The following is a 13,337-nucleotide window of genomic DNA, read 5'->3' as shown; positions in this document are numbered from 1 at the left end:
GCAATCTGAGCGCTCTAAATGGCTGCTGTCCTTATTGTTGTATCTCTCCACAAACAAGCCAACATATTAGGAACTTACCTAGATAAAGAGGGGCAAGCCAACCCAAAAGTAATGAGAGATGAGCCAGAGAGAGCACCCTTTTCTTATTTCACAGGCAGGCACGGCCCTGGGATAAATAATAGTGCCATAGGTGAGGAGTATCTTTGGTGCCCCTCACCCACATCCACAGTACCGTATTTATCTAAATAGCAGACTCTGAATTTAAGATGACCCCTTTTAAAAATTGAAGTTAAATACAGGTTATACTTATATTTACTCAAAGGGAAGAAGGCTCTGGATTTAAGATGACCCCCCCAAAAAAATTTCTAACATCAAAGAACTTGGGGAGGGGGGAACCCAGTCTGGGATTCAGGTAAATACAGTAATTGATGGAAATTTGTTTTGGCCATTGGCAGTAAATAAAGTATCTATATAATTGATGGAAATTCATTTTTGTGGTTAGTAGTACCCAAATGACTGTAGAGTTTTGAATAAATCCATCTTATTTATTTATTATTTCTCTGTAAACCACCCTGAGCCATTTTTGGAAGGGTGGTATAGAAATCAATCAATCAATCAATCAATCAATCAATCAGATAGAGAGATAGAGAGATAGAGAGAGAGACTGGCTGACACACTGAGCAAGGTTACATCAGCCCAGTATGCATGTACACAAGTTGTGCAAACTGCGCAAATGCAAAAATTGTGCAAATGACATTACACAAAAATAAGCTCATTAGAAATCATGGGTTTACTCTTGCATAACATTGGTACAATTTTTGCAGTTGCATGCAACACCATTGGGCTGGCGTGCTCATCTGCAGTGTGTCAGCAACTGCTTTCATCTCTCCCTAGCTCACTGTAATCACTAGAGTGGACTTAACAGCAAGCCACCATGCTAAGCTTGGCACCCCCTTCAGGTGGGCACCCTGAATGACCACTCAGTTCGCCCTCCTCTAAGGCTGGCTCTGGCCACTGGTTTTAAAACGGTGTTCTGGGCAACCCTGGGACTCCTTGGGGATTCTCAAAGAGAAAATCAGTCAGGATGGACAAGCCTCTCTGACAAGCAATCCGTCTTCCCCTGTGATGATGTACAGCTGCAGAGCAGGGGCTTATGGGGGAGCGAGATGCCCCCTGCTGCTGCCATTAGAGCAGCTCTTTGGGGTGGAACTTTTGCAAGGAAAAACGTTTTGTGAAGCTGGAAAGAAGCACAAGGAGAGAATGGCAGGTTGCCGACAACCTTCCCTCTTCCCACCCCTGCATCACTGTTCAAAGCTCGCAGAGGTCTGCTAAGAGGGAAGTTGCCAAAAACTGGAAATCAGAAAAAGGTTTTCACAACATCAGGTTGGTTAAATAGGGTCCGGCAAATTGCTCTCTCAGAAAAGCATACTCATCAAAGGAGGGTGATCAGCAGTCTGACAAAAGAAGGCCAGCTTATGGTAACCTGGCATTCTTTTATGCAGTATATGTAAACAAGGTACTGAATGGTTGCTATCCCCCATGACCAAATAAGCATATGGAAAGATACTTTTTCCTAATTAAGAGATAGGCATGGAACGGTTTCCCCCCCTTTTTTACTATTTGCTGCCATTACTTACTAGAAATGTTTATGTCTGTTCATTTCCTCTCTTACAGTGGACAATTTGTATATCACTATCCACCTTTCTGGACTAGAGCACTGGTCACTGTTCGACATTTCTGTGACTGCTTAGTTATGTGTATGTTGTTTCTTAAGATTGTTTTCTTTTAAGCTCACAGCGGTTGGCTTTGAAAGGGGGCTTGTTGTGGGGCCATGGAGCGTTGAGTGCCTTGCCATGGATGCTGCAAAATCTTGGGCTGCTCCTGCCACAAGGACACGTTTGGTGTATTCTAGGCTAAACTCTCAGTTCAAGTGGAGCAAGGCCCATGGGGCCCAGTCACAGTATTCCCATGTGAACTGTGGGGTGTGTCCTACAATTACTTCTCAGAATCCTCTGCAATGCCCAGCAGCTGCAATGCCCGCTCTGCAATGCCCAGACGTGCAGGGGTTCCTTAGCAGCTGAGTCCTATCTTCCCCTTAGCATCTTTACCCCTGCCCACCCCCTGCTTTCTTTTCCTTTCCCATCATCTTCAACCTTAGGGCTGCTTTAGATGCCTCAGTTTTTATGCATAAAAACTACTTCTATGGGTTTTTTATTGCTCATGTTCCTAAAGCATGTAATCAGTTCCTTGAGCATTTTTGATTCTGTGTTCTGAAGAAGAGCTCCCACCAAATTTAAATGTCTGTCAATGAGAAAAGACTCCAAAACCTAGTTTTAAAAGTAAAAATGCCCCACAATCCCTGAAGAACTCAGCTTCTTGGGACTTAATGTGAGCCAGAGCTGAGCCACAAAATCTGTTTGGAATGCTTGAGCTCAGCACTGGAAGATGTGTGGTGTAACAATTAAAGAGTGCTTTGAGCATGTGCAGAGTGCCTCCCCCTCACCACCAAAGAGCCACATCTATCTCTAAAATGTCTAGGAATAAAGGTTGGCTTCCAGGTAGGCTTGGGCTCTTGTCCCTCTCATTTTGGAAATTAAACTCTGGAAGCCTTGCTTTGCAATCTTTTAGAATGCAGCTGTATTTGAAAGGTACTGAGCCAGGTCTCACGATCGGTGAGACCCTGTTTTGGAGAGCTAAGCCCGCTCTCCCCGCACACGAGCAGGGAGGGAGCCCTGGGCGGCTGGATCAGCTGCCCACACGATTGCCGGCCCCATGACGGAACCGGCAGGAACTGGGGAGCTCAGGGCTACGCGGCCCCCAGAAGCTCCATGAGCACGCAGGGCATACTGGGAAGACCCCCAGAGCCAGGAGGAGGCTTTTTGCCTCCCCTACAGGGGTCTACTCATGAGTAACCATGGCACGGAGCCGCGCTGCGGCTACTCACAATCTTCAAAACCAGGTTTGCGGAGCGCTCGATCTGCAAACCTGGTTTTAGGGCAAGGGTAGTTAGACGGGTTACCCGCATAGGAACCTCCAGGTTCGCAGCCAAGCCCGGGCTAGCCCCATCATGGGAATAGCCTCACTATATTAGTCAAATGTTGTTGTTGTTGTTGTTTTACATTTTATATCCTACTCTTCCTCCAAGGAGCTCAAGAGCGGTGTACTACATACTTAGGTTTATCTTCACAACAACCCTGTGAAGTAGGTTAGGCTGAGAGAGAAGTGACTGGCCCAGAGTCACCCAGCAAGTCTCATGGCTGAATGGGGATTTGAATTCGGGTTTCCCCAGTCCTAGTCCAGCACTCTAGTCACTACACCACACCGGCTCATGTTATAAATGTTATAAAATGGCCAGTTGGAAGGAGATCTTACATACAGCACGGTGGGACATCCCAGTGGAGAAAGGCCAAGGATATCACATCTGGAAGATGGGAGAAAAGGTTTTCCTCTCTCCACCCCACATCTTCAAAATGCATCTTCAGATAAGACAATGGACAACTGTGAAGACAGCTATGATTCATATTGCTGACACAGCATGAAGAGCACCCATCTCTAGTATGCCTTTTTGCAGACATGGGTAGATTGGTTTCTGTCCTTGAACAGCTGTAAAGCAGGCAGAAAGTCAACAGATGCCACATGCTCCATGTTAGGCAAACCTGTTGAATGAAAAACTGATTCTGCTTCTCATGCACTTGCCTTTACAGAAACCTTGCCACGAAAAGTTTGCAGTACTATTGGACAACCAAAGAGAGTCTAGAGTCAGCCTTTATAGTAAAGCCTGAGGCATACTTGATAGGATGCAGCACTACCAGGGAAAGCCCTTTCATGAGGCAAAGTAAGGCAGTTGCCTTGTTGTGGCAGGTTATTGAGGCATCAACAAGGCAGCAAGACGCTTCCCGCTATCGGAGTAGTTTTTGGGAACAATCTTACCCTTGAAAACCTTGCACAGGGCACCTCTCCTCCCCCCCACCCCCTTGCAAAGCTTGCAAGAAGCATGAGGAGTTGGAGAAACTAGGAAGCTGACAGCAACCTTCCCTCCTCCCTGCCCCCCCTCCCCTTTCAAAGCTTGCCTTGTCACTTTTGAAAGGGGGCCAGCCCCCACCAGGGACATGGGGCAAAACAGCAATTTGTGCCTCACCTTAGACACTACACTTGGGCTGGCCTTGAGCACTATCACACTGAAAATCCATTCTAAGATTTCCAGGATACTAGCCTTAGACTTTGACAATTTTATTTATTTATTTATTTTTACATTTATATACCGCCTTTCGTTAAAAGACAACCCCAAGGCGGTTTACAAAAATTAAAACATAAAATAAAAAGGCAATAAAAACATCAAGCTAAAAAATATAAACATATAAAAACAGGCATAAAAACAATACAACAGGCAATACAACAGACAATGCTGGCAACTCTATGGCAAAAGTGTCAACGTGCTCAGTGGAAGGCTGCTGAACAGAGGCGCTCTTACCCCTGGACCTTGGGGACCTGGTCCGTGGCCTCCAAGCTCCAAGGAAGCCTACAAAGGCCCAGGGGGGCCTCCAGCCACCGCCACCCCCCACCCCCTGCTGCTGCCCCACAGCGCTGAACCGCAGCACTGAAAACTTCAAGAATTCTAGCCGCCAGGTGCGCAGCTTGGCGAGGGGCGAGAGGTGAGACAAGCAGGTCTCCCCCCACCCCTGTGATGGTGGCAGCAGCAGGAGGAGTGAGAGTGGCCGCTGGGCCTGACCATTGGGCCCAGCGGCCCTTGAGAACTGTGAGGCGTTCCTGCGCGCCTGCGCAGTTAGAATAGCGTGCCGCCAGCCCGTGACGATTCTAACTGCTCTCACCTTTAATGTGTTTTGGATATTAAATTGGAATCTATACATACTACAGGTACTTCTGGTGGAGATGGAAAAACCACCCCTTTTTAGTTACTTTTGCAGTAATAAGGGGAAATTTTCCCCTACTTTCTAAAGTGAAAACCAAAACCATTTAGGAGAGCTGGGCTACTAGCAGCATATACCAGGACCCCTTCCTGTGGTCAATTCCATCATGAACACTGATAGTAATGGGGAATCATGGAGTGGGGCTGTAGTTCGGTGGTGGTACAGCATCTGCTTGCATGCACAAGGCCCCAGGTCGAATCCCTGGCATCTCCAGGTAGGGATGGAAAAGCCTCCTATCAGTCACTGTGTAGACAATACTGAGGTAGATGGACCAATAGTCTGACTTGGTATAAGGCAGCTTATGTTCCTATGTAATTTTGCAGAGCATCCAGATGCCATTCTCCTGTGAGGATTTTGCCCTATTCCCATGAAACACCCATTTCTTTTTGTTGTTCAGTTATTAGACATAGGAAGCTGCCATATACTGAGTCAGACCATTGGTCTATCTAACTCAGTACTGTCTTCACAGACTGGCAGCGGCTTCTCCAAGGCTGCAGGCAGGAATCTCTCTCAGCCCTATCTTGGAGATGCTGCCAGGAAGGGAACTTGGAACCTTCTGCTCTTCCCAGAGCGGCTCCATCCCCTAAGGGGAATCTCTTACAGTGCTCACACATCAGGTCTCCCATTTATATGCAACCAGAGCGGACTCTGCTTAGCTAAGGGGACAAGTCATGCTCTCCTCTCCTGACTTCTGACTGGATAATGCCGGCAGAACAACTTGTGTGACGAGGAAAGTTGTGGATGAATCACAGAACAATTTGTCAGGTTTTCTGCATAGGTGGTGACATTTGGGGGGGGTGGCCCCAAGGTCCCCCCATTTTCTGCACTTGAGCGCACCTTTCTCACTTTGCCACTTTAATTCTGGTGATTGCCCTTTACAGCTATATTTTTTTAAAACCTGCAAAAGGGTTAAAAGGCCAGTATTATTGCTATTAAGATCTTCTGCCTACGTATTTTTATTTGTAAAAATAGAAGCCCTCTCTTACTCACCTCACGTTTGCTCAGATGTAAGCCTTGCTGCTGTTAATGGGACTTTCTCCCAGTAAAGTGGTGGGCGGAGGGGGCAGTAAGAGTAAAAAGCAGTAACCTTTAAGGAGCAATTTCTCCTTCAACTTATTGAATGTTATTGTGTTGTGTATTATTAAATTCTGAAGAGGGTGGTGTGTGTGTGTGTGTGTGTGTGTGTGTGTGTGTGTGTGTGTGTGTGTTTGGGGGGGAGGGTTGCTGGAAACTAGAAATAACAAATATTTCTGTTCGTAGATGATAGCACCTCCAGTATCTGATATGAATGACAAACTCTTTCTGTTTCTGTGGAAACTTGAAACTATAGACAAATAGGAGTAAAGTCCTCTAAGTCAGCTACAGACACACTCACACTTATATACATATGTGTGTTCCTATGTGATGCTGAGCGGCCCTAAACATTACATGCTGCATTCACAATCCAAGTGGTACAAAATGTGTTCCCCTGTCCTTTCAATGCATTCCTGCGGATGAAGCGGGGAATCTAATCTAAGCTAAGTGACTCTGAATATGAAACCCGGGCTGTGGTAAGTTTGCCTCTATTAACTAATGCAGAGTACAAAGGTGTAATCTTTGCATGTGATGGCATCTATATGCGTGTATTTTAAGCACTGCTGAGTTATTACCAAGGGGAAGAGGCACTTTGGACAAAAGAGACAGAGATGGATCTGTAACTGGATGCAACATGAAAAGCAATTCTGCGGAGGCTGGGCTTAATTATGAAATTCAATTAGAAAGCATCAAGAATCCTTTGCTGGTCTCCCTCTGGCAGGATTAACTAGTGCTATCACAGAGGGATGGTTTGATTAAGAAGATGATGGTGGTAGTGGAGGCGGCGGAGGGCGTTCCTTTCTCTGGTGAGCAGTTTCCACCACCCCCTGCTTTTTAATTGTTATCTTAAATAAAACTTTTTTAAAAAACACCTGTTCTTGAACAACACAACCCACTTCAAAATATCCCAGAAAGTGGGGAAAGGGTTTCAAATATTCTCAAAGGATTTTTTTAAAAAACTAGCCATCCTAGATATGTATATGTATTTTATATGTACATGTATATATAATCTACCAATTCATGTAAGTGATGTCCCAGAGTATATTTATTTTCCTCTTAAGAGCCCCTGGTGGCGCAGTGGTAAAACTGCCGCCCTGTAACCAGAAGGTTACAAGTTCAATTCTGACCAGGGGCTCAAGGTTGACTCAGCCTTCCATCCTTCCGAGGTCGGTAAAATGAGTACCCAGAATGTTGGGGGCAATATGCTAAATCATTGTAAACCGCTTAGAGAGCTCTGGCTATAAAGCGGTATATAAATGTAAGTGCTATTAATGTTTGATACATACTTTAATGTAAAGAGAAATATGTATCAAGCATTTAGGAAAAAATGTTGTGGATTCCCAGGGATTAAAAAAAGAAGAAAAAGTGATCTTATCTCCATGGAGCTGTAATCCTATGTACACTTATCTGGGGATAAGTCTCATTGAACTCAGTGAGACTTACTTATGAGTAGACATCATCATCATCATCATCATAATTACATTTATATCCCGCTCTTCCTCCAAGGAGCCCAGAGTGGTGTACTACATACTTCAGTTTCTCTTTTCACAACAACCCTGTGAAGTAGGCTAGGTTGAGAAATAAGTGACTGGCCCAAGGTCACCCAGGTAGTATTGTGGCTGAATGGGGATTTGAACTCGGGTCTCCTCAGTCCTAGTCCAGAACTCTAACCACTACACGATGCTGGCTCTAATAGGCTGGCTCTAATAGGCTGATGCTACACATTTGCTGCTTAATGAGCACTTTGTAGAAAGTTATTCCCATTACATTCACTGACATTTACTTCTAGTAAGTATGTACAGGCTCATACTGAAAGAAGAACATTCTTTCAGCAAACCCAGAAATTTGAGGAAGAGTCAGAGAACCACTGTAAAATTGGAGGATTCCTATTAATGACCTTCTTTCATTCTCCCTCAAATTTCTTGAAGAAGGGGGTGGAGGAAACAATGGTGGAGCAAGGATCTTCAATGACGGAAGAAAATAACTGTGTTTATTATTTATTTATTTATCATAATTTTATTCCACCTGATATGTACATCTCTAGGTGGTGAGGTTAATTTAAGGTTCTTTGAAGGTGAACTCAGCTACAAATTTCGCCTTTGATCTGGAAAGGGGAACACTATATATATGCATTGGATAAGTGGTCCTCCTGGGTCCCTATAGCCTGGGGTGTATGTTGCAAAATGCATTTAGGTCCCTGATTCCATATGCCAACCCACATTCCTGAGAGATAGGTTGAGGAACATTGTGTATGGGTTGGAGTGGGTGGAGATGCATGTCTCTGACTCCCCTCCAAGCACTTGGAAGGTTGTGCAGTTGCTTAAGAGGGTTCCCTGATTCTTTACCTTTATGGATTTGCTAAGGAAGTCTGTAAAGTGTTTGGAATCTAGGAATTCGCCTCCCAAAGGCTGTCTCTCTCTCTCTCTCTCTGCGCGTGCATGTATGTATGGCGGGGGAGAGATATGAATGATTCCTATACTGACCTAGCCACCACGGAAGGCAAGTAAAACAAAGGAGTACACTCTTGAGTCTAGAGCATCTACAACATATCTAAATCAGATAAATCAGAGGGAAGTGCCCCGCCCACACACAAACACACATCACACACATCGACATGTATCCAAATAAGCTATAGGGGATTTGTGGGGAGAAGTCTCTATTTACTCAAAAAGGCTATTCACACATTATAGTGGACACAAGTATAGGTGTCTGTATGTGCAGTCATGCTTTTATGTGAATGACTGTATGTGTGTTCATTTTAAAAAGCAACATGGGAAAATGCAGAGTACAGATAGTGTGTTCTGATGTAGGCCAATTGAATGTAATGTCTGAATAACTGTAAGTGCACAACTGTAGGTGCACAGATCAGTAACCAGGTTAACAATGTAGACAAATTGTATGTGTGTTGAATGTAATGTGTGAATAGGACTAACGGGTTACCCAGCAAGTGGAAGCAAAGAAAGAAAGAAAGTAAGTTATTTTTTTCATTGTAATTTAACGCAGAACTCTGCAGATTGGCGTCGGACCTGCTACCTCCATTAATTATATCACATTAATTACAGTATGTTTGCTTTCAGAGTCTTTATCTCTTTTAAAGAACAAAAAAATAAAATATTGCGGGGGAGGCAAAAGGAAAGAAGGCTGTCGCCACGCCCCCGCCCCGCCCTGCCCCAGCGACAAGAAGGAGAGAGAGAGAGAGAAAGCGAGCGGGGCCTCTCTCCTACCTGCCCGTTCTTGCACAGGTCTGCCCACATGCTGGTCCCGTCCCCGCCTCGCATCAGGACGTGGTAGGTGAAGAAGTAGGTGCCGGGGATGTTGCAGGTGAACTTGCCGCTGGCGGCGTCGTAGTTGTTGCCCAAGTTGGTCACCACGTCGTCGAACTTGAGGATCTCGTAGCCCTCGTGCGGGTTCTTGAGGCCGGCGTAGAAGGCCACGCGGGGCACCATGGTGTAGGTGGCGGTGCTGATGGCCCCGCTGCTCAGGCCCGGGCCGGGTAACCCGGGCGGGCCTGGCTTGCCCGGGTCCCCTTTCTCGCCTGGGGGCCCCATGGCCCCTGGGGGGCCCGGCTCTCCCGGAGGGCCCGGCGGGCCCGGCTTGCCCGGCCTCCCTGGCTTGCCCTGGGGTCCTTGCACCAGGGTGGACGGAGGGGGCACCCCGCCGCTGACGAGCCCTTCGGCGCCCTCGGCCCGGATGCTGGCGCTGGTGGTGGAGGTGGTCTTGCCCAGGTAGGGGTCGCACACCATGCGGCAGGTGCCCAGCATCTCGTAGTGCCCGTCCATGCCCACGGAGTTCACCAGCACCGGGATCAAGATCACCAGGATCAGGATCATCACCACCCCGATGGCTGCGGCGATCAAAGTTTTCCTGCCAATGCTCAGCCGCTGGAGGGGCTGGACCCGTTGCCTCCCCGTGGTAGAAATGGTGACGGGTGGTCCGGGCAACCTGGTAAGAAAAAGATAAAGCGGAAGGGAGGGAGGACTTGAAAGAAATGCAAAGAATCTCGGCGGGGGGGGGGCGGGAATCCAAGCAGTCCTCTTCGGGGGTCTCTTTGCTTAAGTGTCACCCTTAAGACTGGATGCTCTTTGGTAGCCTTTTTAGGACCGCTCCAGGGGTGACTCGAGGCTTGACATGGACCTAGTTTCTAAAAAAGAAAAAGAAAAAACCAAGGGGAGACAGAGCGGCAGAAAAGAAGTGAGAGAGAGAGAGAGAGAGAGAGAGACTGGCTGTTCTTTTCTCAGCTCCTCTCTCTCTCTCTCTGCTCAGTACATCTTAGTAAGATGCGATCATTGATTTGTTTTCCCCTTTCCCCCCTCCTTACTCAATTCTCCTCCACCCCCTTTTGGAAAAGAGAGAGAGGGCGTGCAAGATGATAGGTCTGGGAAGAAGAGGGAACAGGGGCGGAAGGGGGGAGGTAGGATGGGGGGGAGTCTGGGTAGGGCAGGTCGAACTCTTCCCCACCTTTAGCTAGGGGAGGGCACAGCACTTGTGGGACAAGCACAAGGTGCAGGTACACCTCACCTGCACACAGACTCTGATCGATGGCTTTAGTGATGATTAAGGCTGCCAGCCTAAGCATCTGCCTACAATCCAGGGGACTTACCTCCAAGTAAACAGGTTTAGGGACTTTTGTTTGTTTGTTTCATGGTCAGTAGCTGTTAGCTGGAGCCTGGAGAAGGTTGCCAGAAGAAAGAGGGAGAGCCAACATCATTTGTTGGGGGGCAGCTGTATCTGTTGAGAAGTGGGCTTGCTTCCATGGCTTTCTCTTTGTGGTTTTGGGAGTTAGAAAGAAATATAAGGTTTGAGGGTGACGGTCCCTTACCTTTCCATTGAGGTGGTGGGCTTCATCCAGGCAGGATTCCGGTGATGGGTTTCTTCAGGAAGGCTGTTGCTGTTGCTGGATCAAAGCAAATTTATGCTTCACAAATTCTATAGCAGAGGCTGTCTGTTGGAGTGACTCGCTGAAATGTTTCCTCTGGTATATTCTTTTAAACCACCCCTTGCTATACTCAGAGAGTGTATTAGTCCCCCTCCTTCCGATTTTTCAAAAGGGATTTTTGTGTGTTTGCCTAATTTCTGAATATAAGAGAGGTACTGAGGGGCCAGAGGGGCTGAGCTGGAATGGGCAACATACCATCCTCCCTGGAACCCTTGCACCACGTGGACTGTAGTTGCTTGGCAGTGCAGGAGAATATACTTTGCATATGCTCAGATGCACTCAAAATGAATTCCATTCCAGCAGAAGTTTCCAGGGCCCAGCCTTTGAGTAAAATCCAGTTTCAGAACTGAGCCCTGTCACAAATTCAGATCAGGACACCCACCCCACCCTGAGACAGACATTGATAAGCTGGGATAAACCAAAGTTTGAGGCTCTTTTACTAGGCTTAATTTTGCAGAGCAAATATACAGATATTTTAATGTATAAGAAATAAATGTTGTAAATTATTCTCTTTCTTGAGCCTTTCTTTCCCCCCCAGCTCTGAGCTTCCAAGTGTGTTGTGTGGACACATGGACTAGGAACGCAAGTAATGTTGATTTTCAGGATGATGAGGCATCTTTCTTTCCAAGATGTTGATTAGTACTGGAGTTGTTCTAGGATCAACAATGCATTAACTCAGGGAACTCAGTGCCACTGGATGCTTTGATGGCCACTGGCTAGAAAGCTTAAAAAAAAAGGATTCCACAAATTAATGGGAGTATCAATATATCTGTCAGTGAATAATAACCATGATAATGAACAATGGAACCTCCATTATCAAAGGCAGCATACCTATGATTGTCAGGCTTTGGGGACAGCCAATGGGTGGTGTCCTGTTTGTGAGCTTCTGAGAGACATCTAGCTTTGCTGGAGAGAGAGTGCTGGTACAGACTGAACTTTGGTCTGGGACCCTTCTTAAGTATATTTTGAGGAGAGGCAGTGGCAGTGAAAGGGTACCACTTAATGGCAAAAAGATGACCTGCTATTATTTTGATAGGGAGATAGGTGTACATTACACTGAGAGACCTTTTCAGCGTGAGAAGAGAGCAGAGCTATAACCAGCAATCTTTTGTGCCCTGGGCAGACCCTAGCTTTAGTGGCTAAAAAATTATGTTTGGTGTGTGTGTGGCGGGGGGGCAGCACTCCAGTTCTCCCATACCTGTGCAGTCACTCTAGATAGTTGTGCCCTCGGCTGCCCACCCTGAAGGAGAAGAAGGGAGGGAGGGAGAGGGAGAAAGAAAGAAAGAAAGAAAAGACTCCCAACATATTTCCACTATCCTAAGAAATATGATCCTGTTATGTCTGTAGCTACTGCCTAGCTATCATCTCTTATATCTTGCCTTCATTTGTTTATTTCCTCAGACTGGATCTGTCAGCTCCCAACTACTCCTCACCACCCCCCGCCCCAGCTTTTCCCCTTCCCTCCTTGCTTCCTTTCTTTGCCAGCTGAAAGAAGGCAGCTTGAGTTATGTGAAGAGATGGTTCGGAAGGGCGAGGAGGGAGAGACCGGACTTGGCAATGCGGGGGTTAAATCTGTCTCTCGGCACACACAGAGAGCCTTCCAGTTGTCTTTTTCTTCCTTTTCCCTTCTTTTTCCTGACCCCTCCCCTACTTTTGGTTACGATGTTCTAGTTTTACTTGCATAAAGTGTCTAGATTTGCACAAACTGACACACATCTCAATCAATTTGTCAAATTTTTTGCTGCCATCCCAGAGTTCAAAGTGGTCCCATAGGAACATTCTTTTTTGCAGTCAATGTTATGCATGTCTGCTTAGAAGTAAGTTCCACTGATGCTTTAATACTTTCTGTTTTATGGAGTTGCCCTAAAATACAAACACACACACTCCTCCCCACCTACCCCACCCCCATTACTCACTCTCTAAAAGCTAACCTTTCTAGACTATTTAATACACACATCAGGTTTATTCAAAACAGTGGCTATAAACATATATTATAATACTAATAATAACTACTATAACTAGGCATATCCTAGTTCATGGGTCTAGGTTCCAGATTTATTTATTTATTTATTTATTTACATTTATATCCCGCTCTTCCTCTGAGGTATATAAGCTACATGCTTATTATGAAGAAGCTACATGCTTATTTTTATCCTCACAACAACCCTGTGAGACTGGCCCAGAGTCACCCAGTGAGTTTCATGGAAGAACGGGGATTCCTGGGCCTAGGCCAGCACTCTAACCACTACACAATGCTGGCTCTGATAGGTAGTCATCAATAATATAAGTAATTTTAAAAGTTGTGAATGAAAAGTAATCACTTTTCCAGGAAGTGATCTAATTTCTGACTCCTTTGCCAAGTTTGAATTTGTTGTCTTAACCTGTCACATTATCAGCAG

The 13,337-nt window shown here is 46.1% G+C and overlaps 1 protein-coding gene across 2 annotated transcripts in view; it reads right to left on the bottom strand.

Moving 5' to 3' along the window:
* Nucleotides 1-11,251, bottom strand: part of C1QL1 (complement C1q like 1) — a 62,575-nt gene extending 51,324 nt beyond the window's left edge. Inside the window, exons 1-2 of one of the 2 annotated variants that reach the window (XM_053259988.1) lie at nucleotides 10,822-11,251; nucleotides 9,227-10,143 (exon numbers count right to left, since the gene is read on the bottom strand). In XM_053259988.1, the coding sequence (XP_053115963.1) occupies nucleotides 9,227-9,832 (606 nt within the window). In that variant the 5' untranslated portion in view covers nucleotides 9,833-10,143; nucleotides 10,822-11,251. The remainder of the gene's footprint in view (nucleotides 1-9,226; nucleotides 10,144-10,821) is intronic. The other variant, XM_053259987.1, reaches the window with a different exon arrangement.
* Nucleotides 11,252-13,337: the final 2,086 nt, after the last annotated feature.

Source organism: Hemicordylus capensis, chromosome 6 (assembly GCF_027244095.1).
Source record: "Hemicordylus capensis ecotype Gifberg chromosome 6, rHemCap1.1.pri, whole genome shotgun sequence".
NCBI lineage: Eukaryota > Metazoa > Chordata > Lepidosauria > Squamata > Cordylidae > Hemicordylus > Hemicordylus capensis.
The sequence above is the reverse complement of the archived record's forward strand: the minus strand, read 5'-3'. Positions and strand labels throughout refer to the sequence as shown.